Source organism: Amblyomma americanum, chromosome 4 (assembly GCF_052857255.1).
Source record: "Amblyomma americanum isolate KBUSLIRL-KWMA chromosome 4, ASM5285725v1, whole genome shotgun sequence".
Classification (NCBI taxonomy): Eukaryota; Metazoa; Arthropoda; class Arachnida; order Ixodida; family Ixodidae; genus Amblyomma; species Amblyomma americanum.
In genome coordinates, this window is record NC_135500.1 from 50,754,442 (window position 1) to 50,781,079 (window position 26,638).

The window sequence follows — 26,638 nt, forward strand, 5'->3', positions numbered from 1 at the left end:
GGGGACGGGGTGGGGGGGAACAACGGTGAGGTCGGTCTGGGTCTGAAAGGCTGGGGCACATTCCAATAACGCACTGGCATTGATTTCACATATTGTTTCAATCTTCTCTTGCAGCATTTTGGTGCGACTTATACTGTGAACAGATTACATTTCTAAATCACTGCGCCGTGGCACGCTGCGCAGATTGACCGCTAGATCGAATGAGTCACATGGAATGTGACGCAGAAGGTATATGAAAGCCGAGCCAAAGACATGCAAATATCAGCAAAAGCTCCAATTTCTTTGGGTTGGACATGTTGTGATTTCGGATTCAGAGTGCTGGAGATACTACGATGCGCCTGATTTCTGTAGCTTGCCGCTGGTTATGTTATCCGTCGCTCAACAACAAAAGTTAACACAGAAGGCTGCTGAAGCCCTCGAGATCCGTGATTACATGCAACAGCTGGGTACAAATCTCGGAGGTAATGCAGCTAGTTGCCGTCACCATACCACCGCAAAGAGTGTCCCCCTGCCCATTTATTTGGCCTTGCATGCTCGCACCCATGGTGTTAGAAAACACCATGCTCGCACCTCGCAGGCCAATTTTACTACCTACACATTTCCTCTAAAGAGGTGCAGCCTCGCGGGAGCATTGCCTGGTTCGCCACACGCCCAGGCTGCCCAGGTGGTGTGGCCACCCACTCAGGTTTCAATTAACGGACTATATTTTACATGAGATTGAGAAGTTTGTATGAATAGTGTGGCCGCAGCTGGCAAAGGACAGGGTTATATGGAGAGACATGGGAGGGGCCTTTGCCCTGCAGTGGGTGTAGTCAGGCTGGTGCTGGTGGTGGTTATGCGAATGATGATGATGGTGATGACGATTTTACATAGGTTCCAATAAAGCTTGGACGGACCAAGTTGTACAGTTCGGATTGTCTGAAAATTGCAATGAATGGTGCTTGAATTAAGGAGCTTGCTCTGTATCTCAACTAACCACATGATTTCGCGACCAACCAACTGGGCCAATTCCACACAACTGCTGCCTCTCCAAGAATTCATATAGGACTTGACTGTAATGCGGTGCTTGCTGTTTCAGCTTGTTCTGCCCACAGCACGTCAGAGCACCTTCACGCTTCTCTTCTGCGATGCCCTTCGCACGAATGAGTCGCTCAGCTGTCTGCGGTTGAGCCAGTGTGACCTGGGAGCGCGGACCACGTGCTCCGTCGTGGCGACCATCTGCCGTCTCCTGGAAGCGCAACTCCGCGATCTGTCGCTGGACTCCCTGCGTCTTGTTGGTGACGTGGGGCCTGCGCTGGAGGCTCTCGGGGATGGCCTGGCTGTGACAAGGACTCTCAAGGCGCTCAAACTCATTGATGTTCACGTCACAGGAACAGTGAGTGGGGTGATTGTCACTGTGTTTGGGGAATGTAGGCTTAGATTTTGTGTTTTGGTGTTTTCAGATAAGGAAGAAAAGTGGGCAGGGGTTTTCCTGCTTTCACTTTGTTCAAGTTGTTTTCATTTGTTGTTTTCACTTTGAGGTCATGTGAAAACATTAACTGAAGTTAAAATGTTGCCTGATACTGACAGCTGTGAAGCACTGTGCAGACTGATGGAAGAATTGCATCACATACACACACGTGCTAAATGAACTGCTTCCTTGATGTGACTCACCTGTTCTACTGCTCACATGCTATGGATGCCCATGCCTCTTCCAAATCCTCAAGCAGAAAGCTAGTGTCTTTATCGACAAGATCTCACTTTGCAACCATCCAAGGCTGAGGCAAAATAGCGTTGATGTGAAAGCCGAGCAATTCAAGTCACATTATTGGAAGCACAACATCGGCGGTGTCAAGGCCCCATTGTTCGATCCAGAGCAGCAGAAGCCAAGTGCCCAAAGTGTCAAACCCCACTCTTGCGTCTGAAATAGGGCCAGAAGGACAAGAACTCGCCACCTGATCTGCAGAAGCGGAGGATAAACGTAAACAAAGGCAATCAAAAGCCCTTCACATGCCAATTTAGAGAAAATTCATTTGGCTTTGCTTGCTCGGTCTGTGATCAATGAGGGTTTTGTGGTTGACGTGTCAGCTGCCACATGCGTTGCTCCAGTTGCAGCAACCCTTTGTGAATATTTTAGCCTTCACTGGAAGACTCTTCCTGTAGTCCTGTATCTTCAAGCTGTTCTGCTCTTGCATCAGTGATTGAAACATTTGTGGCAGCACACTGGGAATTATCATGGCGTCTCCGCTGTGAAAAATCTGACTGCAGGGTGGCTATGTTGAAAAAACTTGAGGGCATACATAAGCTCTGCGTTAAGTGTATGACGCAATAGCATTATTGGGTTAAAGCCCATATATGTGGAATAGGTCATTCTCAACTTTACATTTATAGACCGCTGAGAGTCCTCATACCACTTCTGGCGCAGTGGTGCAGCGGTTAAGCGATGCCCTGGGATGGCAGGTGCTGTCATCGGTCGCGCTTGTGAGACACATGTTGCCCTTCCTTAGCAACCTCTCGTGAGCAATCATTAATTTAACACACACCTGTCACGGTGGTAAGATGCTCACAATCCGTTTGGCAGGTTGTGATTAGCCGCAAGGTCTCGTGAGCTAGGTAGTTGACTCTGTCACCGACGCTGGGCAGTTTTTTCTGACAATGAGGGTACTAACGTTTTCGCATTAAAATGAAGGCATACACAATGCTTATTTTTTACATTTGATGCAGTTAATAGTCCTTGTGAGCACTTGTATACTATAGCCCTTGTGAGTTATGATGCCACAGGGTCACTTGACCTAGGTGACCCACTCGGTCGCTTCTCCGGGGATTTTTTGCTCACAACGCCGACGACGCCGGATTCTCTGCACAGCAGGAGCTAGCGATATTGCATTAAAGTCACCAACCACCAAAGAAATGTTTTTTGTCGCGATAGCTACATTACGGTAGTGTTGCGAGCCTTCAGCGTGGCGGCGCTGCCACGCTGTCACGTTGTTGGTCACGTGGTGTGGGGCAGCTGCCGGCAGCGCAGCACCGTGGCTGATCACGTGGTTTGTCGCGTATTTGGTCACATAACCAAGTTCCGCTCGGCCAGCTGTTTAGCCAGGAAGGTTTAACCAGAGCTAAACCACCGCCAGTTTTTTTTTTTTATGTTTCGGCTTCCACACGGACACCTTGTTCATAATGTGTTAGTGGCGCGAATGGCAGGCTATCTATGGTTGAATATATAGTAGAATCACAATGTTATGAATCTCACGAGGTCGCCAGGAATATTCATGCCGTCCAAAATTTGTATCATCGAAAGTAGAAAAATTCCTATGCATAAGTGTGCGAAATGCATTTATGCAGATTCGGTTTCAGATGAGGGGATTTACTTACAAACATCTACTTACTCACAATGGTCTGAGCGCAGTTTGAGTGCCACTCCTCACTGCTCGCTGTGCATACTGAGTGATGGACGGTTGGGCATCGGTGATATGTGGGCTGGGCACTGCTGCTCATTGCTTGAGGTGTGTACCATACGACTAGCAGTCCAAGCGTTGGCAGTGTAAGGGCATGGTCATGGTTCTTTCGTTCGTTTCATCCGTAGCAGCACATCACAGGAGTGCATCTGAATTTTACGCCTATTACAGTGTAATCTGTTTATAACGATACCAGATATAACAATATATCGCTTATAACGAACAAATACTCCCATTGCGCCTATGTAAAAATAAACCACATATAACGATAAATTTATCGGTGAGTGAAATAATGGATATAACGATATGATTCTGACCGCCTGGAAGGTGTTTACCATCATAATTTGTCTGAAAGTTTGATGAAAAATAGGATACTTTGAATTGATTGACATGAAAACTTCTCAAACAGATTGGCGTGACTAGATCCGTGTGATGGCGTTGCGTACATTTTTATGAGCCAAGCATTGTCGTTGCAATCGTTGGAGGGAGGAGGGAAGAGCTTGCATTGGCCGCCGCCGCACAGCGCTTCTCACGCAAGCATAGTTTTCGCCGTTTTTGCCCATTTGTGTGTTTCTGAACTGGGTAAAAAAGGCAGCGACTAAGCGCAGGGCAATATCTCTGAACCCAGCCACCCTACTTTTGCCGTTGAGATTTTTTTTTTTTTCAAGCGTTAGCTTTTCATACTCATTTCCTCGTTTCGCACTGTCCGCAGCGCAGACCTTGGCAGCGTGCCAAGATACTATGCGCCGATAACATCATGACATGTTTATCTTTTGATGGGAGCTTTGGTGGGGGTGGCTCATTTGGTGAACTTGGCAGGGCGCCAAGACGCTGTGCGCTCTTGATAGGAGCACTGGTGGTGGTGGCTACATGCATGGGGGTATGCATGGATCAGCCACTTTTTTTGGCTTGTGCAGATATAACGATGCTCATTTATAACGATCAATTTTCCGGTTTTTTCTCGATATTGCTGTAAGTGGATTACACTACGCGTGCAGCACGATGCTGTGTTGCCAGTCAATCTAGGGTGTTGCCGCCTTGCCGGGCTTGTGACAAATCCTCTCAGGTGTTCTTCATGGACCACTCCAGGCCTTCAAATTAATGAAGCTGGTGAAAGCTGCCGGTTTGGATTATCAAATGAAATGTATTAGAAATTAAGGGGTGCAAAAATTCTATGAATTATATAGGATTTTGAATTAATTTAGATTGAATTATTGAGGTTTTACTGTACGCTGAGGGCTTTAATTTTTTTAAGACAATAGGTTTGTCAGGTAGGTATTGTGACACTTATGATATCATTGTTGAAGTACAAGTAATATTGATTGGTAGTATTACTAGCAGTGGTAGTCTTTTGCAGCAGTAATCTCAGCGGCATTGCCACCTCCAGGATCACATTTATTTATTTATTCACGTTACCTCTAAAGGCCCTCACTGGGAGGGTATTACTCAGGAGGGGAAGAACAAGTGAAATGATGAACACAATGATTAGAACGCAAGTCATAACAAAAAGGGAAGACAAACAATAAAGAGACAAGAATAGTCATAACAGATTTCTATCACAGAGGAGTTCTTGGAATTTTTTTTGTCTGCTTCTGTCACGACGTCCGATGGCAAACTATTGCACTCAAGACAATGAATGGCACTGTACACGTTTAACTTTGAAAGAATGACCATCTCGTGGAAAGATGACATGAGGTGACTGGAACAAAACGTCACGAAGGAATGGATGGTGATAAAGTTTGTAGAAAAGTGTTAAACGAGCAAGTTTATGGCTATGTGATAAGTATTACAGTCCGGCAGGTTTCTTTAATGTTGAGATGCTTCTGAAAGGTGATTAGTCTCAAAATATGAAACGAACAGCATGGCTCTAGAAGGATTCAATGTTAGTTATAACATAAACCTAGTCAGGGTCCTAAATGGCTGCTGCGTCCCCAATTTTGAGCCGTATTAAGGTGGTATAGGCAAGTCTTTTGACAAGGATAGGGGCGGGCGTGTTTGAGGTTATGTTTGAAGAGACCAAGTGTACGGTTAGCAGTCACTAGGGTGAGATCAATATGGTGATACCACGTTAAGTCAAAGTGAGGTTGTGGAAATATGGGGGGGACAGCCTCCCCCCCTCCCCCCCACTCCGCTGATGCAGTGTTCCCACTTGCTAACCACAGAGCGGTTCGTGCTCGAGGGAGCTGAGGGAGGGACGACAAAGCGTGAACACTCGTATGCTATTTATTACACTTGCAATTATTACACAGAGCGGGCCAACTAGCTACAAAACATCAGCGATGCATTCCTCGGAAATAGAAGGCTACGTAAGGACTTCCGACTTACCGGCTGGGACAGGGCGAGACTTCGGAAGTATCGGCGGCGAACATTTGTATGTGCTGACAATGGTGGCGGGGTTTTCCCATGCACGCCGCATTCTTGTGGCAATGCCATTCCCGAGCATATGCCATTCCCGAGCATTTGATGCAGAAGGTGACAAGAGCGTGTGTTTGCTGCGCTCGCTTTGCTGCCTGGAACCAGAAATCCAATGGCAAGGCACAACGGGTCTCCGTGCGCCTGCCGCGGAAGGTAATTAGAGCATGCAGCTGCAACTGCTTGTGACGCTGGCTGGATCCCGAAGAAACGCTCTCCGGCTCCGCAGAATTCCACAAAACCTACGAGGTGGCGCTCTCATCGCTGTTTCCCCCTTCCCCCATTTGGAAGACTTACTTCCTTGCCCAGCCGGTGCTGTCCTGACACACGATGGTGAAGATGGGCTGCGTTGAAATGGAGGGGGGAAACAGGTTTCCATAAGGTGCAGCCTAAGGTACTTATAGGTTGTCGTTATTTCTACAGTATTGTCATTAAGAACGTAAGTGGTTGGAATACATGCTGACTGACGAATGAAAGACATGTTTTGTTTTAGAAGCGTTAGGGTCATTAACCAGGATGAGCGCCATGAGCTGTCTGCGTCCAGGTCAGACTGTAAAGATTGGTGATCAGTATCACTAGTAATGTTATGGTAAATTATGCGATTGTTAGCAAAGAGTCTAAATTTAGATGTTACACAGGCAGGTAGGTCATTAATATAGCTCAGTTCAGTTTATTACATTAAAGGCCCCCTTTTTTTTTCAGGGGTATTAAAATAAGGGTGGGATTTTAGTGAAATGAGCAAACAAAACAGCGAATATTATTTATCACTGGGCAGAAAAGAACAGGGCAGAAAAATATGCTAATGCTGAGTTAATCCCATCATAGTTAGCGCTGCTGTAACATCTGATTTGTTTAATAAGTAGGGGTGTTCGAAAATATGCGAAATTTCTAATACGAGTCGAATATGTTTGATATTCGATTCGTAGTCGAAAATTGATATTCGTGAATTTCCGAATATTCGAAAATTCCCGAATACTCGCCAGTGATCGTATACTGCGCATACTTTCATAAATTCGACAGTGGGAAAACCACAATATCTGGGCAAATTAGCAGATTCCAGTAAAACAATAGAGAGGTCCTATCCGCTTCCTTGTCCGCCGTCTATCACGAGGACCGACCGCATCCCGACACCTCAAGGCTTCACCTCGGAAGAATTTCCCCAGGTGGGCTTTCCCACATATCACCCGTGCTGCGAACAAGATGGCCGACGGCCCGCTTCGAGCAATCGCAACGCGAAATCGCGCTTTTTTTTTAATCCTCCGGTAATACGTTACATATTTAATGCCCACATCCGAAGAATGCGTCCTGTCGCCTTCATAACTCTCCAAGCGTGACTGCGGAAAGAAATGCGACGGATAGAGCGCCTCCAACTGCACCAGCTCCTTCCCTCGTCTGCCCAACGTTGATCTGCCCCGCACCACAGGCCATGTCGAGCTGCGGCATAGGCTGCAGCTGTCCCGTTCATTTCAGTCGGGCTCAATTCTTACACACCACCCCAATGGCAAAGAAGAACATGCCATTAACCCAAGTGGCAAAAATAAGGAACGAACAGCCAAGCCTATCGTAGCCAGTTCATACAGTTGACTTTGTTTAAATCCAAGATGTCACTTTTCGCAGCGTCGAAGAATTGGTTGCTTGTGATAGCAGTGCAATGGACTATGTTCTAGTGTGACTGGATATGTGCATAGATGGTGACTGCGGGAGCGGAGTATGTGCTATTATAAGTGACTGTGCACATAGCGGGGTTGATCCGGTCAGGTTTTAGGACATTGTTAACATAGAAGCGATGCTACGGTGAAGCAATTGCCGGCAGAATAAGCAAGGCTAATCTCACCTGTAGCATTCAACACCTCAACTCAAATTAATTTGGCAGGAAAGAAAACGTACTTTCATTTAGTTAAAAAAATCGAACTTGTGGACTCCACAGAATACGAAATATTGGTCGTGAATGTGCACATGTTCCTATGAGGTGAGTGACAGTCCCTAAACGATGTCTGAAATATCACAAAAGTCCAAATTATTGGAGTCCGAAATGTCGGTTGGCTACTGTACAAGGTGCTACCCAAAGTTTCGGGGAGTTTAAACACTGCTTGGGAACTAGGTGTACTTCGCCTTTCCGCTGGGAGATGTGGCAAGCAATCTGCCTTATGTACCAGTGTGCTGACAGCCGTGCAGCTGAACGGTCGTGTTGTTTTGTTCTGTTCGATTTTGCAGCGGTATGTTTCAGTGATTCAGCGCATTTCTTTTGATCTGAATGATGAGCTTTAAGAAGCAAAGCATCTGCATCAAATTCTGTTCCAGATTTAACATACTGACTGCAGAGGCCTATTGTATGCTACAGAAAGCTTTCTGAGCTAATTCCATAAACAAAAGCAAAGAGGTTCTTGTTGTACAAGTGGTTCGAAGATTTCCACACGTCTGTCGACGGCGATGAGCACTCCGGATGGCCACCAACTACGATAACACAGACAAGAATAGTGGAAGTTGGCAAGGCTATTTTTTGCAGATCGCAGGCAAACTATCTGCGATGTCTATAATAGTGTAGGACAGTTTCAGGACAGTTTTCTGGTGAAACGTCCAGAAAAGTGGAACGACAACAACTGGCTGCTCTAGCATGACAGCGCTCCCACACACACATGTTGTTCAACAGTTCTGCATTTGCCCTATTTGCCTGACCTTGCTTCCTGTGACTTTTTCTTGTTCCTGAAAATGAAATTGAGGCTGAAAGGGTGTCAATTTAATGCAGCTGAAGAGATCCAGTCGAAATCTCAGGAGGTCCTCAAATCGTTCACACTTGGCGACTTCCACGCATGCATAGAATCATGGTAGAAATGCTGTGATCGATTTGTAGATGCTGAATGTTACCGCTTTCGAAGGAAACAGTGCAAACTAGGACATAAGGTGAACGTCTTCTTTTATTTAGATCGTACTCGCCAAACTTTTCGGTAGCACCTCACATATGCTTTCTGTGGAGGTGCCGTTTAGGTGCGTGCTCTACAGGTTTGTGAGTGGCTCTTCTTAAATGGAAGTGGTTTAGCTGCAATGCTGTTCCTTCTTTGTCCTGGAAGAGAAAAGGGGGGGGGGGGGGGGGCTAATAAGTGCAGGTTTTTTTCTTTTTATCTCTGAACATGTTTTGGAATGTGAAGGCTTCCTGTTTTTTTTTCATCTCACATGCAGTCATCAAAAGGAGGCTTGCGCTCGGTATTTTCAGGGCACCCAATTCATGCCCCCCTCGTGGCCTTCGCTCTTCTCTCTCTTCCTGAAATGCTAAAGCTGGCACCTGTTGCAGGGGGCAGCTGCACTGGGCTCTGGCGGTGTCGCTGGGATCATCCTGGACGCCCTCGCCTACAACCGGAGCATCACCTGCCTGGCCCTGGACAGCTGGTCGGCCACGCAGGACAATGCAGTCAGCCTGAGGCGATTGCTGGTGGGCACCGCATCATGTATAGCAGACCTGAGCGTGTCCAGTGGCAGGCGCTGCCATGAAGTGAGCTCGGTGTTCAGGGCACTGCTTGCCAACCGCAGTGTCCTTCGGCTCAGCCTGCAGGGGTTTCTTGTCACTCCAGGTGACATGCAGTCGTTCACCAAGCTCTTCACCAGGAACAGGACACTGCAAGAGATTTCCTTCACCAGCTGCACTTGGGATGTCTGGGAACAAGACGACCAGGTGCGTGGCCATTCCACTGAGCAGAAGCACAAGTGAGGGCCAGTGAATGTGGGTCACTGTACTGCACTGTGCAATACTGTGCACAGTCAAGGTTTTAATTTGCGAGTCACTGTTCGCCAAGTGTGCTAAACAGGACTAGTTGTAAATTTTCTCTGGTCCCGTTGCTTCGCAGTTACAAAATACAGTGGAATCTTGGTGATATCATAAAGCTGATATCAACTGATAAAGTTCCGTGATCATAAAGGGCATTTTGTAATATGCAAAATTCAGGCGTTCTGAACACTCTTCTATACCCCTCCGTTTATATACCCCTCTGGGTGGTATAAACATGGGAGCCGTGGCCACACTCGCGAGGGGCGCTGCCCTCACATAGGTGATGCCACAAACACCAGTACACACCTGTGAGCACTGAATGCTGGTGCGCAGCCATAAATAAATCTGTTAGTCTGTAAATAGATTTGCATGAATTCATTTCCCATGCTCCAGCTTTTGAATTGAGTGTTTCAACATCATAGTGTAAAGCATTTCATGTCACAGAAAAGCCAGCGTCGTCGTTGGCCGTGAGCGAAAAATTTCAGTAGAAGCAAAGAATTAAGAAAATTCAGGAACAGGCCAAAGAATGTTCGCATTGACGCCAAATTTATTAAAGAGGTTTCTGAAACCAAAGGAAAGTAATTGCACTGAAAAGAAAATTTTGTTAATCTGGGTTTGGGTGGGAATTGAACCTAGGGCCTTCGGATTGCAAAGCGGTTAGACTACCCATAGGCCACGAAGGCTCGTTGGTTCAAGCTAAATAAAGGTGAACCTAGTGAATACGTTCTGGTCTTTCACTTAATGCATGAGTAATGAGTATAATTAGGAGCTGGTAATTGACTAGGCGATGCAAGCAGGACCCGATGATGCTATTGCATTCTACTCTAAAGGTGAAGCTTAAGCATACCCCAATTTTTTTTTTTATGCAATAAATTTTGGGTGACCCTAATATTTTTTGCAGACCTGCGAGATTTGTATTGGTCAGATTTTTCTGTACACAGCACAAGAACCAAGGAATTAGTGGGCAAGCTATGGTTTACACATTTAAAGGGACACTGAGGAGAAATTGGAGTTGGCATGTATCGTTAGAATACCAGCTCCTGATCACAAAAACGCCACTCTTACTGAAATCAAAGCTCCTGTAAGGTAGAAAATAGCAACAACCAAAATACAGGTATCGCCACCACAGGCCAATCTTGCAAGTACAAGTGTGATGACGTCATAGGACAAGAGACGTCACCTTGGAGGCATTTTCTTTACTCCATGGACGCCACGAATCTATGAGGCTGACAAAGGAAGGTTCCGTGGTTTCAATATTGAAGTAAGTTTTGTTTTGAAACCGATAGTGCACTTTTATCACACAAGGAAGACAGACAAAAGACAACCTGAACGTTGGAAGCAAAGAAATCAAATGCTTGGTGGCGCCACAAGCGGCCAGGAGAGTTTCGGTTTGTTATGGCGCTTCGAGTCTAGGAGCTTTGCATGCCCCATGGTTTTGCTTTTGACGCGCCTCAATTTACAAGCGCCGAACAGCAGAGGAACTCCAAGTGCCGCTTCAAGTGCTAGTTAACCTTTGCAGGAGCCTGTTAAGGCTGGCCAGATGATCGCCACGGTCAATGAAAAACTTTGATGGCACAATGGTCAGGGATCGTACAAGGCAGTTCGCACTATAAAGAGCACTTGTGTCTTCGTACGCTCGCCCGGCGAAACGTTCCTGGCCGTGCCAGTCAACTTCGAACTACTTAATGGAAATCGTTTATTAGGAACGGGAGACAAGATACATGACAGTCAAGAAAAAGAGATTTGAAACCTGCAGAGACCGTGACTCCGCTCTCCTCCAACTCGTTTGTTTGCGGCTCCATTCAATAGCTTCGGCAGTTGGGCGGAGCTGTTCTCTTCGAGCTCTCGGCTAATTTAATCCATTCACAGTACACATCTGAAGGTACATGCAAGTGAGTGAGAGGGCCCGATCCAGTGGACCCCGTTTGGAAACGCGCGGAATCCGTTGAAGCGTCGTGCATCGGTTTTACTTTCAAGCCGCCAACTTTAAACGCGAGCGCCCTTGAGCACCTATCCGTTTTTTTGTGGCAAAAAAAAAAAAAAAGACCTCGCCTTTACTACATATATATAGTATGGTGGAGCTGCCATAAAAAGAATGTAAACCAATAAGCTCCTTCCTGCACCACTGACGTATAACAGGCTTGACCCAATCGTAAAATAAATTAAAAGGCCCGAAGGCAATCCATCGTTTTGCCACCCGTAGGTGGAAAAATAAAAGAGAGGGGGGGGAAATGCTACAAGCGACCCATCGCCGGGGGAACGGGCCCGGGGAGACTCCCCTGATCTCCCCTAGGACGTAGCGGAGGGGGTGGGATGTAGGGTATGGGAAATTGGAATTGGGAAAGGGTTATGGGAATTGGGATGGGAATGGGGACAGCGAGATTTTGCTCTGATCCTTCATTTGACATCGACTCCATTTCTGGCCTGCCTGGCCATGACAGGTAGGGCATCGAGCTTTTCCAATGGTGCGGCTCCCCCACGGGATGCACGACCACCCACTGGCTCCGACCATCGGAGACAGGAAAGAAAGAAAAAAAAAAATTCCTAACTTGGGGTCCACAGCCACCTGCTCCTCCACGATTTTAAGGGTTGGATCGGAACGGCCGGTTACTAGCCGTCGACTGTGTTTCGCGGTTTTTCAGACTCCGGAAGTGTGTGTGGTGTGGTCCGGCCAACAGAGGCCCAGGTCGTCAGCCTATCGGCGCTTGGCCCTCGGCACCATAACCCGGTAACCCTGGGGGACCCACCTGTGCTACCTTCCAACCACCGTGCACTTATTTCCTCCCCTTGCTTGCTCCACACCTACTGAGGAGGGAGTATTCAAGGCCGGGCGCCCGGGCCATGAACCAAGAATCGGGCATAGGGTGAGATAAGCCGGTCCTACTCCACCGGTACTCCACACATCGACGGTTTTCGCACTGGTCCTACTGCACACCCTCTACCTCGGCGTCCCAGGTGGTCCCCCAGACCGGGTCAGCCTCGGCGTCCGCAATATGCCACCCATCATAGGCGATCCGCAATGAGACTGCTTCCCCGAGGACATCGATTCCGAGGAGCTTGGGCTGTCGGAACCCCCGCGCGGACCTGGCCTCTTTGTAGCCAGAAACCGTGCATCGGCACACTACCGCGCGGACCTGACCTCTTCGTAGCCAGAAACCGAGCATTAGTAGCCGTGCACGTTCCCGTGAGCGGAGGTTTTTGACTTTTGACATTCCTTTACCGGATTTCGTGGGTCCAACCTGGTCTGCCTCCAGGTCTGCCTCCAGGCCTGCCTCCGCACAGACAACGGACCTCACGATTCGGCTGGCCCTCACAGCCGTGGGAGTCGCTGCAGCTCCCAAGAGGATGGGCCCCGGACAACCCATCCCCACCGCTGGCGTTGCACCGGAAGAAAGCCTAGTAGCCGAAACTACACCGGCCCGTATCCGGCGGCAGGGGGGGCCACGGGCAGGCCGCACAGTCGGATTTCCCCCCCTCGCCTTTACTACAGTCAGAAACCTCCTCAACGCCGCCTGCTGCACCGTGCAACAACGCCTTTCAAGGAATCACGATCCATTGGCCCCAAAGCCTCGGCCAGCCTCCGATGGACGCGACGTGCCGACCTTGTCCTTGCCTCTCGCAACTCCCCGCACTGGGGTTAGGGTATTTAAATAGCAATGGCTGCTCACTGAGGAAAGGGGAACAACCTGCTGGCGCCTAACCTAACCGTGCTCCCTCAAAAGCATCGCACGCTCTGTAGGGCTGACGTCGCCGAAAATGAAGCGACGGTAGCGACCACTGATAGATGCCATTGCTGATCTGTTGCGGATCAAAAAAATAAGTCATTTTCAGTGTCCCACAAGGTAGTAGTTGGAGCCCTTTGCTCTCCGTTGTGCATATAAAACTCTGTAGTTAGCGTCTTATAAGGCGTTACATTTTTTTTCACACTTTTTTTCTTTAAATTAAGGCTCAAAAAGGGGGTCACAAATCACGCGAAAATTTTCTGAACACGGCCTAAAAAACTCTACAGATGTCATAACACACAATATACACTATATATTGCCTCCTCTAGACATCAGTCCCCAACTCGCACTTGCTGGCCAAAAACAAACTTTACTCCCTCCCACCCCGCACCATGTTATGTAGTTCTCCATAGGATGGCTTGACGGCGCGTGTGCAGCTCAAAGCAATAAACATGCAATGATACAATCACGAAGCCAGCAGTGGAAGGCAAAGGATGTACTAATGGGTGATAAAACGGTGCCCTCGCACGCGACCTAGCTGCCTAGTGGCAAACCGAACAGCAAATGGTTTGGTAGTTTCGGCTTCAGGTGCACACAACTTTTCATGCAGGAAAGTGACCGCCAGTGCAAGTGAGCTGGGTAAACGGTGCACAGTTTGTGCCCTCGCCACTCGAACCTTTTGTGACTGCATACAATGACACGGTTGCGCCAATCTTCCCAAGCCTGCCTTGCTTGCACCCGCCTACATGCTCGTGTTCTAGCGTGGCAGAGAGTCCCAAATATGCGAGTAACAGTTTCTTTTTTTTTTCAAAAATCCTGGTAAAAAGGTATGCTAGTAAATAGGCATACTACACAAACAAAAGCAATAATTTCTCAACCCAGGGGTAAGCAGGTGACCATAATTAATGATGTCTTATCTGGATCTTCAAAGATTGAAATTAGCAGTATATTAAAGTTCAGGTATATTTTTTTCAATTAATTTATAGTGGGGGGATCATGGATATTTTGTGTTAAACAAATTGAGCAGTATGATAAAAATATTAAATCGAAACCGGTATCTTTTACGTGACAGAGTAAAGTTAATCATATGTACTTTGTTTGCATCGTACTTTAATTACAGTTGCCGACAGATTTTTCGGACTAGGCAGGACCTGGAAAATGGTCCAAATAATCGGACATTCTGAAAAATTCATGCACCTCAAAAAATAAGTTTTCTGCAAAATCCGACTTTCAAAATTGTGAAAATCGCCACTCTCGATGTACCGCCTACAAGCGATAATATTAGACTGTATGTCTGCACTAATTACTATTGGCAGGTACAGTAATCTCTCGTCATAACAAAGTCAGCAGGGTGGCAAAAAAATTCATTAATGTGGTAATTTGATATAAGCAACCACTCAAAAAAATCTAAAGCAGTCGAGCTTTAATTGCACTGCAACTGCGAGGAAGTCAAAATACAATGTATTCAGTAAAGCAAAACTTTATTCAGGTGCAAAAAAGGCAGTGAACATTGGCTGTTTCAACTTACCAGGCACGTGCAACCCCTGCTCCAACCTGACCAAGCACTGCACGAGTGCCGCCCATGCATTCAACCTTCGGGGTATCTCGAATCACAAAGGCAGTGGCCGCTTTAAATGGGGGACGTTTCACGGAGTACTCCAAGAGTATCTCGCTGGATACCACCGCAAATGCTGTGACTCGAGTCTGAGGTTGCGTTTGAGGTGCTCAGAAAACGATTAGCTGCTCATAGTGGGTATGCAGCGCGATTGTGAAAACAGAAAGGTTTTGCAGTAGAGGCTTTGAATGATTGCTGGGCAATTTTTTCCCAAGATGTGCAGCTGTGAAGTTTGCAAAACGAGAGTTTTTCAGCGCACCGTTGTCGACGCTGTGCTAATTCTTCGGTTTGAGTTTTGTTGTTCGTGTAGCGTGGTGTCCATGCCGTTGACAAATGTCTAGGAACAAAATTCAATGACCCTACCACGCATTTAGACCTTTGTCTAGTCAGATTGCGCGAATTGAGCATGACTGGCTCGAGAAAATCGTCGGGGAAACACCGTAGTTGCGTTGACCCGCCATGTTGACAGCCTGACTCGCCGCTGGTGACGCTCAGATTTTTTGTGTTTTCGGCAAGTTATCGGTCGATTTGCTCCGTCAAAAGTGCAACGAAGCTAGGAGCGGTGTTTTATTGCGATGCAGGTCGATTATTGTGAGCGGCGAGAAAATTTGTAGACTGGCTTGCCTGAAGTTGTCTTCCCGATTTGTTAACGTAGCTCCTCGCGTCGAGCATGGCAAAGGGCATGCGACCAGCAGTTGCTTGTGACCAGTCAGCAGCTTGACAATACCATTGTTCACACTTGCAAATGCGACCTGCGGGTCGCCTGTTTGAAGCGAAAACTCTTGGGAATGACGTTCGCGCACTTTCGAGAGTTTCGTTTGCAGCCAGGGAGCAGTTCAGTTCCTTGCCCGACTTGTCCGCGGTCGGCATCGTTGCGGAAATTTTATCTCGTTTGTGACTCGCAAGTGTGGATGGGCTAATAATTGGAGGGTCACTTGCGCTTTTTGGCACGTTTCAGCGCCAGAAATGTTCTTTAGAGCAGTAGAATTTTGCTCATTGAGCGCACCCCATGTAATGTTACGTTGCAAGTCTGCTCACCGTCTTTTGACCACTTTTCGGCTTCCAAGAGACTGTGGCTTTCTGGCATCGCAAAGAATCAGGAAAGCTTTATTTCTGCGTGGATTCTATCACAGGGACAGCAGCTATGTGACTGTGACCGATTCGGGCGCGCTGCACCATGGAATTTGACATCTTCCGTTTGCTCTGCTGTAAACAGCTGGGGGCACTCGGCACCCGCTTGGTGCCCGTTACTAGGCAGGTTATCGGCTGTAGGTTTGGTACTTTTGTGGCATGTTCTGTGCGTGCATGACACTAATTCGTCGGCGGTATTTGACACTGCATGCACAAAAGGGTCCCCACCGCTCGGCGGCAGCAATGCCTCCGCTGAACACTTCGCTCTAAGCAGGTCAAGCTGCTTGTGTGCTTTGAGTAATGTGGCTTGAAATGCATGCGTTTGGGTCGGAACCGGAAGAAATTTCAACAAAGAGATATTTCGAGTAAAGTAATATTGTTATAATGAGGGATTACTGTACTTCATGTTATGTTATCTTGTCTATTAAATGATTACGTACAAAGTTGGGTATCAACACTGCTAAACTGAAGCTTTCTGATTTGCGTCTCTCATAGCCTGAGTCGCTTTGGGATGTTAAACCCCCATAAACCGAAGCTTTCTGATTTCATTGTCATGTTTATCAGTTGACTGTATAGGTACTCTATTAATTTTATGTACAGTGTGCTGTGTGCTCGATTTATGCAGTATGATGTAAATTGAATGTCTGTACCTCCTGATATGTTTTTATCGTTGTTGTTATGTATCTTGTTTCATAAGTGATAGAGCTAGTTGCGTCTTCGTGTGCTGTTCTCTTGGGCTGTTGTTTGCAGCTTTCAGTGCCTGCTAAAGGGGGCCAAGGCCACCTCAAGCCCTGTTTGAATGGTCCTTAAGGGGTTTGAATGGTCCTTAAAGGTAACGGAGTGGATTCCAAGAGAAGGCAAGCTTAGCAGGGGGCGGCAGAAAGTCAGGTGGGCGGATGAGATTAAGAAGTTTGTGGGCATACGGTGGGCACAGCTGAGAAAGGACGGGGTTAATTGGAGAGACATGGGAGAGGCTTTTGCCCTGCAGTGGGCGTAGTCAGGCTGATGGTGGTGCTGATGATAATGAGTGAGAAAAAAAAATAAAGGACTAAATGAATGAATGTGTTCATATAAAAGATTGCAAAAAAATCTGAGAATGGAATATTGTTGTGTTGCAGCCAGCTGAAGATTGGGACGTGATGACTGATGGCAATGAGATGATTTTTAATGGCCGCCGGCCTAGCTCAAGCGCTCCATACCACGCCACTGCCAGCTTTGTCTTCTTCGTGACTCCACTCTGGACCACCAAACGGTCATCCCAATCTTGAATAAAAGACACTGACGAAGAGACGTGCGAAATGATGATGGGCTTGAGGGGACATTAGAACTAAAAAGACAAAGTGGTGAAGTGTTGGCTGCCACGATGAAAGAAATGTGCGAATGAATGATTCCTGGTCCATGAAGGTTGCGGGCCACAGGGCGCCAGGTCATTGCGTCGTGCGCTTAATCCCCTTGCGCCCACTAGCGTGACACCACGGGGGAGTAACAACACTGTCACGACAACCAGTCGACACCATTGGCTAGAGGGCCTCTTTTGAGCAGAATTGGCCCCTTCATTCTTTAGTTTTATCGCACTATAGCAGCTGGACTTTTTCAGAATGTGAACATTAATTTTTAAAAATAGGCTTTTCAAGGTATAGACTTGGCTTCTGTGGCATTGCAATACGGATATCAGTGTACGTCAGAAAGCAGCTGAATCATGTTAACTGAACTGGTCATCCAGTTTTTAATACTAGTTAACTTTTTAACTATTACATTTAGGTGCTTGTTTGCAATTAGACATTTCTAGCCAGCTGTTAGTAATAGCCATATCATTTTTTAGAATTTTGATAACATGATTACCCTCGGTGCCAGGGCTCAATAAATTTCAACCACAGTGCGCCCTTTCGAAAAATGTGTTGATCCTTGGCGCATGCGAAATGTCAATCATTACTCGTCACTTTATGGCGCACATCTCGCGTGACCTTCTCTTGTCACGCACGTGGGCCACTGGTGGGCTAGGGCAACAATTGTGGCTCATTCATCGTCATTTGAATTCTCGCTTACTGACTCTAGACCCTGCACAATAAAGCTTAATATGGCAGGTTAATGGAGTTTAAAGTCCCCAAGCGACTCATTCTACATGGGATATCATAGTAGAGGGCTCTGGATAATTTCGGCCGCGTGGGATTTTTTGATGTGCTCTGACATCATGCAGCACACGGGCCTCTAGCATTTCGTCTTCATAGAAATGTAACTACCACTGCCGGAATCGAACCCACGTCTTAGTTTTAATACAACTATGTGCCATGTTAAACTAAGTAACCACACAAAAGCAGGGTCGTTCGGCGGTACCATCATATGCAGGGTGTTCATAGTAAGACTAAGTAATTTTCAGGAATAGGCTTTTTGAGCTAAAGTGATGAATCCTTCATGTGCAAAGAGTTGGTTGAAATCTGTCGAGACATTGAAATCGCCATTGCCAATTGGACGGCTGAATGAAAGAGGGTATTCTGTCTTGGTGCACAGAGCTTCTACCGTATTTAATTGCGTAATAAACCCAATTTTTCCAGAAAAATTGACATTAGATTGGGAGAGGGTTCACTACGCAGGAAGAAAGTTTCAACAGATTCCATCCATTCCGTCTATCTTTCCATCATCAACAAGTGCACTCGGTCAGACGCATTCGCGCTGCTGAAGTTTAGCATCGTTCACTTTGACAGGATCCGACAATTTTGTTGTAGCTGGCAGCGCTGGTCAATCTCAGTGAAATAACGTGAATGTGCTGAACACTGGCCCTGAAGGTCAGGTGCACGTTTTTTATGCCAGGTTAAAAGAACACACATGACGGTTACAAGTGTGTAATACAAATGTTTAAGCCTTAGCTTAGAGCACACAATGTATTGGCAAGTTTAGTGAGCGTGCCGTACCGCCCCCTCCCCCACACCCCTCTGCAGGAGCTCGCCTGAAAAGAAAAAGGTAAACAAGCAAGGGGTGATGTTATCGGCGGGCAGAATCTTGCCGCGCTGCCAAGGTCTGCGCTGCGTATGACGCGATAGCTGAGGAGGGACCGCTACAAAAATCTAAAGGCTAAAAAAAAAAAAGAAACGTAAACCCTGGACGACAACTAGGCAAGTAAATTCTGGACAACTTCTGGATGGCGTATTACAAGTTGGCGTGATGCTAGTTCTGTACATGGGTTTGATTTGTAAGTTCTTTTGCACTGTACTTTTTCTCTTATGAACTCTTTATCTATGACTGAGTAATGAGGATGTACTGTAGGCTGAATTGTGAAAATTGTATGTTGCCAACATTCGCATTGTTGTAATCAGAATGTTCTTTTTCTTTCTTTTGTTGTATGCGTTTGGACGTGCTGCTTACTGCTGTGTTTGAGTGGTGCGTAGGGACCAGTCAGGCAAATTTTACTTTTGTTTTTGCACTCTGCACCAAGACACTGTGATGTCTGAATTGTCTGAATAAAAAAAAGCGTGGGGGGCAGGGGTTTGTTATGCTAGTGGGTCCATTATGCAAGCATACAGTGTAATCCACCTATAACGATACAAGATGTGACGATATATCACTTATAACGATTTTTTTAGGAATTCTCAGATGTGCTTGCTGAAACACCTGGTATGTTGTTACATGCTCATGGGTTTAATCCCAGCTGCTGAAGCCAAACTTTAATGAAGACGAAATGTAAATATGTAAATTAACTTCGTTGCATACATCAGATCTCCTATTGCCCCTATGCAAAAATAAACCATGTACTATAACGATTCAATTATCGGCAAAATAACGGATATAACGATAGGGTTCTGGCCATCCGGATGGCGTTTACCACCAAAATTTGTCTGAGCTTGATAAAAATAAGATACTTTGAAGCAAATGAGGTAAAAACTCCTGGAACGGACTGGCGTGGCAAAATCTGTGAGCAAGCACTGCATAAAGCCTTGGGAACCAAGCACTGTCGTCATCACAATCGCTGCAGGGAGGCGCTTGCTTGGCCGCTGCTGCGCAATGCTGTCTCACACAACATAGTTTCTGCCCAAGATGACTGAGAATTTACTTTTTTTTTAAGCATTAACTTTTCTTGCGCGTTCCCCTGTTTCGCGCTTTCCACAGCGCACTCCTTGGCAGTCCGCCAAGATGCTCTGCACTGATAACGTCACTGCGTGTTTATCAAGAGTTCATAAAATAGTTATCGAGCAGGACTAGTCGTGGAAGCTGAACCAGCAGCCATGAAGACATAGCTGAATAAAGACAGTTAGCTGCCCAGAGCATTCTGAGAAGAGAGTTAAAACTAAAATACGGTCAAATTTGAAGACACTGAAAGTGATCTAGCCATACTAAAGAAAGGGCAAGCAGTGCTTTCGGCTCATTTTCCAAAACTTGCTGATTTAATAAAGCTAGCCTGGCTCGAGAAAGACGTTACAAGACTCTGCTAGGAATGTTTAATGTGCACTTTTCATTTCTCTTAAGAAATAGCGCCTTGGGTTACACTGCAAATAAAACATACCGTTACCACTTACTAGTCATGACTTGAAGAATGTTGCACTTTTGTTTTGTTTTACTTTTATGTGCAGTAAAACTTTCCAGTGCTAAGACCTGCTTCGAAGCATTTTTAATTGTTTAAAGTGGTCAACTAACTGGCATCAGTGTCTGCTCCAAAGGCATCTGTAGCTGCTCCAAATTAGCATTTTGCTTGCTCCAAGGCCTGCTCCGAAAGGTGAAATGCTGCTTCCATCACTGGTGTAGTCTGTGTTGATTACTAATGATTACCACTCAGTGCTTGTTTCGAGCTTCAGCTTGTGCTGGCCGTAACAAGTATTTCCAGCACTTTTTAGCAGTTGCTTTTTTCGACGTACATGTACACATGCACATACCAGGAACCATTGAGCCTAGCGGGATATAGGTAAATCCAGAGCCGAAAGTACAAGACTGCCTTGTTTTTACGGGAATCATATTTATGGACAATGCTTCATGCCCTGTAAACACTGCAGCTGATGTGTTGATGGAGTCCTGTTTACACTGAAACCTTAGTAACGAGTTGGGCCCCAGTTTCTCTGGCCTGGCATGCACTGCTGACTGATTTTATCACATACGCAGTGCACGTGTACCATTTCTGCTTGAAGCCCTCCCGGCCTCATTGCTATACATTTAACACGATAGCTTTAGGGCTCCCGTATGGCAGAAAAGCTGGCGTCAATATCAGAGATATTGGCGATGAATGAAAAATCCACAAAAAGTCTCTAGATAAGCAGTCTAGGAAGCACGTGTGCCACCTAGGTCAGGCAACCTTGTGGCGTCATCACAATCTGGATTGTGAGCCAACTGTTCGCCTTTGATTAATGATTTGTCCCGGGAGGTTGCTCGAGGGGAGCAATCTGCTTTGCACATGCCCCACCAATAGCAGAACCTGACATTTCAGGGCAGTGATGCATGTCTTAACCGCAGCACCATTGCACCAGGAGTGGTATGAGGATCCCCAGGGATTTATAAATGGAAAGCCAAGAATGAGAAATTTTGTATATATGGGCGTTAATTCATTGATGATATCGCGTCGTAACGTAGAGGCGGAGTTTAAGTGTCCTCTCCAGTTTTTTTTTTTACATGTGGATGCTGCGCTGAGAAGAGTGAGTTCAGCTATGTTTTTCTTCTTTCACCATGTGCAGCCCAGCACCTGAATGCACATCTCTCTCTCTCTCTGTGCGCAGCAGGGGGAATTTGCATGGAAGAAGTGGCATGTAGATACTCTGGTGGAGGTGCTCCAGAAGGCCAGGTCCCTGCGCCGCCTGGGCATTGACTGCAGCCTCTCGCTTGGCCAGCTGCGCCGCCTCCTGGTGGTGGCTCGGGACTGTGCATCACTTGAGGACCTGCACTTCTCTGCCTTGCACTTGGTCGGTCTGCGGCCCTTCTACGTGGCACTGGAGGAGACTGCCATGGTCCACCGGGTGACAGTCGGCAGGTGAGCACGCTTCAGTTTTATCTGATTTTAGTTTCTTTTCTTTTTTACGTTTGGAGGGCTTCCTAAGCTGAAACCAAAATTTTACACATGCCCTACACTGGTCTATGACAGGATGTGCACATGATTAAGACAGGGTACTCCCAGCATATCGGAAGCATTACTGTATAAAAGCTGAATTTGAGAAATGCTGACTCCAACTAATAATTTATTTTCAATCCATTCTTTTGAGACCAACTCGGTCCCTTCTTCAGGGGTGACTGAAATGCGAACCAGCAGCAGCAGGGAGCAATCGTCACTTTCCCTTGTTGGCACGTGGTGAAGTCCATTAATGTACATGAAGGGGAGGGTTCCTTGAGTCCTATTCACTGTCACCTTTGCAAGCCAAAATTTTTTCTTCTAAAATCAAAGCATTTTAGATCATTTTCAAGCAGTCTACAGTGAAAGCTTGTTATAACGTACACGGATGCAGTCGAGCCTGCTTATAACGAACATGAGCGTCATGCAGCGTCCGTTCATTATATCCGAAAGTTCATAGTAAGTGGACGACAGCTTTAAAGACAGTTGCTTGTCAAAACACAACATTTTTTCTTTGTGAAAAAGTCTGTGATGAATGTCTATTTTCGCAGTGCAGATCCGATGAGGGAAATTTCCAGTTTATTTAAAGCAAAAGCATGCTCTTTGCCGAAGCCCTTGGCTAGACAAGTTGTCTGAGGCTCTCTATGTAGCCCATTGCCACAGCCGCGTTTATGGGTGCTGGCTCCGAAGTTTCATCTCATCTGATTCCTCTGTGTCACTCTCGTCCCGCATTTCATAAACGATGCCCTCGTCCGTGCATGGTTCCGCGGTGTCGGCGTCGTCATCGACAGAAATAAAATCACTACAACCAATCTCATGACCAATGTCATGTCGGAGTTGACGACGCGCTGCCACAAATCTCTGCCGGCTGGTCATCTTCCGAAGCATCAGGCCCGGCATCAGACACTGTGTTGGCGAAGCCGTCCTTGCGGAAGCAGTTCCACTCGCCAGTGGCCTTCACTGCCACCCAGGCCGCTTTCATCATCTCTACCGCAGAACACAATGGAAATGGCACGGTGTTCCTATCCGCCATCACGAATTACAACTAGGGCCCGAGATTTGAATGAAGCCATCGAAACGTCCGTACCACAACAAGAGCGACCAAAGGGCGCGATGGGGTAGACGTGCAACGTGCACAAGCGGCAATCAAGCCAGTCAAGCTAAAGATACAGACACACAGCACCAGCGGAGAGACCAATGAGGGGCATCCATGAGCGTCAGTGCAGCCACCTCTCTGTTCCCACGGAAAGCCTGCTTCATGGAGCGTGGCCTCCACGATCGGCATTCGGCTGCGGTTCGGTTGATCGCAGACAACACGTGTGGATTTGCAAGAGAGTGAGGAGAGGGGAGCGGAGTTGCGAGGAGGGGCGGTAGTGTGATCTTGGTACGAAGCTGGGGAAAGAGTAGCTCGCTTGAGAGCGGCACGAAATGGGGTGGGCAGTTCGCCTGCTATGAGACTCGGGAAAACATACCGCGCGCCGGGTGCACAAAGGGCTCAGAGGCAGCTTATCTCCCATCACCGCACCGGGTTTACGCCGTCCATTTGCTGTAACTGATCAGCAGGGCTTAATGACGTTCGTTATACATGGGATTTTGTGCCATTGAAACAATGCATATTTTGACGGTCGTGCAGGTCTCGTTTGTTATAAGTGAAAGTTCGTCTTAAGTGGGGCCAGTATATGTAGGCTCCACTGTATTACAAATTATTGGCAGTGTGAAATCATTCCTAAATGTTTTCAACAAACACATGCATTTCTTACTTTACGTAGCGAATATGGCTTTGCTTAAAATGGATATATCGAACTGCCGAGAGCCAAACTGTGCTTGCGCGGACGGCAGCCGGCAGGCTTTACCTCAAGACACGGGTGACTAGTGGTGGTGTGGCCACAACGGCACAGAAGATATAATGGTGAAAACAGCTGGTATCCAGGCAGTCAGAACCCGTTTGCACCTCTGGCACCCGTAGACAGTGCCTCAGAACCAAAAGCATGGTCTGTTGTTGTAGCTTTTGAGCAGCCGTCCTCTGCTCACATAGACTCTTATGGAGCAGAGGTGGTTACAACTGCGATAGCTTTCGTCGTCCTGGCCTCAGATTTTTCATGAAATGCTGCTGTAATGCGAGGAAGCCATCCAGCTGGTGTTTGACCTGCCACTGCCGCGTGCTGCAGTGCTTTGCAGGGAAGTCAACCTAGCTGACGTTTGTGGCATTGGTTTTTCGGCCTCTGTAATCGCTGCGAGCAGCTTCAAAATGGTGCTAAAACTGCAGAAAAGGCCTCCCCTATCGTTCTTTTGCTGAATAAATTTTTCTTCTCCAGTGTGGGTTTTTGGAGAAATTTATAATACATATTTTGGCTTTATCGAACCGTATTACAGGTTTTTGCTTATTTGCTATAAGACGATTTCAGTGTAGTGCCCATTATAATTTTCATGTGAGTAGATCATCACAAATGGTACGGCGGGTATACTTTTAATATTTCTGGATTTTTTTCGGCTTCTTTAAAAAGATTTTTAGCACAGTCTGATAATGTTGAAAAGCACATTTATAAAGCTATCCTTTAACACTTTACATTCTACTGTGAAAATATTTTACTCATGAAAATTTATATCAAGGACACTTTGAAAACTGCCTTTTCTCATGCAGTGTGAGAAAAAAATTTCCAACTCGAAAGGTTTTTCAGTTATAAATTCAAACTTTTCGTGGCTAGTTTACAAAGATTTTGGAAAGATTTTGTGTGTTACAGAATGTTTCTAATATTTTTGCTCTAAGAGAGTCTTGTCAGTTAAATTTGTTGCTTAATTAAATTTTTTTGCATGTTTGCCAATTCTGAAGCTTGGTTGTCGCGAATAATTCCAGTAACGGTAATGGAGACGACAGTTTGGTTGCAAATAAAAACATAAAGGTATGTTTTTACAAAGCAATGAGCTCGGACTTGCTTGTACGCCTTTGCAATGGTTGTGCCACAGTCAGAAGATCCTTCGACAGAGCTGCCAATTTTTTTGCAATATTATAACCAAGTATTTGTGTTGAAATATATTTCTTCAAAAAGCTCATGCTATTCTCATCACTTTCATGAAAATTTTGCTTTTTATACCTCGTATATATTGCAGAAAAAGTTGTGTCTCAAACCTATCAAAACGGCTCATTTTTTCCATGCTAACTAAAAAGGTAAACCTCAATTAAACAAATTCTGTAAAATTGGCAGTTACTTCATAATACTGAAACTTAGCTACATCAAAATTCATTGCCTAGCTTGCTAAGATTCTGCCAAGAACGCGCTGTGGATAGCTCCAAGGAAAAACCTTTATTTGCGATTAAAGTGGTCCCTTACTTCTACCTTTCTTTGCCAGCAGAAACAGCGTTACACAAGTGCCCTGGATGCTCTGCTGACATGACGAAGCATTCTGCCACAGCTGCGACCTCGTGGCTGGCTGTGGCGGAGTGACTCTAGCCTTGCCCCCCTGCCCCCTTCCTTTACTCTCCTTTCTTTGTCCATGTCGGCGAGAGCAAGAAGAATTATGAAAACTGGAATACTTTATACATCGAGGATTTCGTTACTTTGATGTTCATTACATCGAGGTTTAACTGTATTGCAGACTTTTCTGGACCGCACTTGACCTAAAGGTTAACTATACATCACAGCCATCGTTTGGATGATGAAACCGAAGCAGCATGAGAGATGAAATTCAATTATATATTTAGTGGTCATATTCGAATATCATGCAGGGGTCCATGTATTCTAATGTGTAACACATCATTTGAACAAAGAAAACACTAAAATAATACCATATAAATGCATGTAAGGGCCGCACCCTGTTTTCCCCAAGGAAATATTTAAAACATAATAGAGTCGAGTCCACTTATAACAATGTTCAAGTGCCACGAAAATTCCATTGTTGTAACCGATAATTGTTATAAACGGGTTACACCAAAAAAAGCATAAGAACTGCACGGACGGCAAGTGACATGCGAGCTCCACCGAGGCATCGTTTTGGTGGCATCGAAAGGGGCATTGTAAAAAATATGAGAAGGTTGCTGCGGCTGCCTCTCAGCTTGGAAAATCCCTTAGTGCCTGAAAAAACAAACAAACAAAGAAAACATGAAAACTTGAAAGCATTTAAATAGGGCAAAATAGCTTGCGCTTCTCACTTCTTTGCTGAAACAAACCCGTAATCGGTGAGTTTCGACTGCTTCGCGGCAATCTTGCTGACATCGTTCTGGAGGGCATCCAAATGTTGGACATGTCCGAGTGAAAGGTTTTTTGCAAAAAAGAAGCCCCACAGGGACTCGATCATTCTTGAGGCTTCCTGATGAAAGACAACTTGTACAGTCTCCGGTTCATCTTCGTCATCGTTGCTGTCATCATCTTCCGCGCCGGTGACTGCTGCAACGATCGCCTCGTCAGTCAATTCTTCGTTTTTGGTGACTGCATCGTCGGCGTGCAAGAATTCTTCAAGCCCTTCCGCGTCGCCGTCATCACCGTGCACTGTAGACCAAAGCTCTGTAATCGCCCCATCGGCAGGAGCTTCGCGACACTCCGTGTCACT

At 46.3% G+C, this 26,638-nt stretch overlaps 1 protein-coding gene across 2 annotated transcripts in view; it reads left to right on the plus strand.

Moving 5' to 3' along the window:
* Nucleotides 1–26,638, plus strand: part of LOC144127943 (uncharacterized) — a 134,633-nt gene that overhangs the window by 32,120 nt on the left and 75,875 nt on the right. Inside the window, exons 3-5 of one of the 2 annotated variants that reach the window (XM_077660959.1) lie at nucleotides 1,079–1,375; nucleotides 9,136–9,513; nucleotides 21,768–22,018. In XM_077660959.1, coding sequence (XP_077517085.1) covers nucleotides 1,079–1,375; nucleotides 9,136–9,513; nucleotides 21,768–22,018 — 926 coding nt within the window. The remainder of the gene's footprint in view (nucleotides 1–1,078; nucleotides 1,376–9,135; nucleotides 9,514–21,767; nucleotides 22,019–26,638) is intronic. The other variant, XM_077660960.1, reaches the window with a different exon arrangement.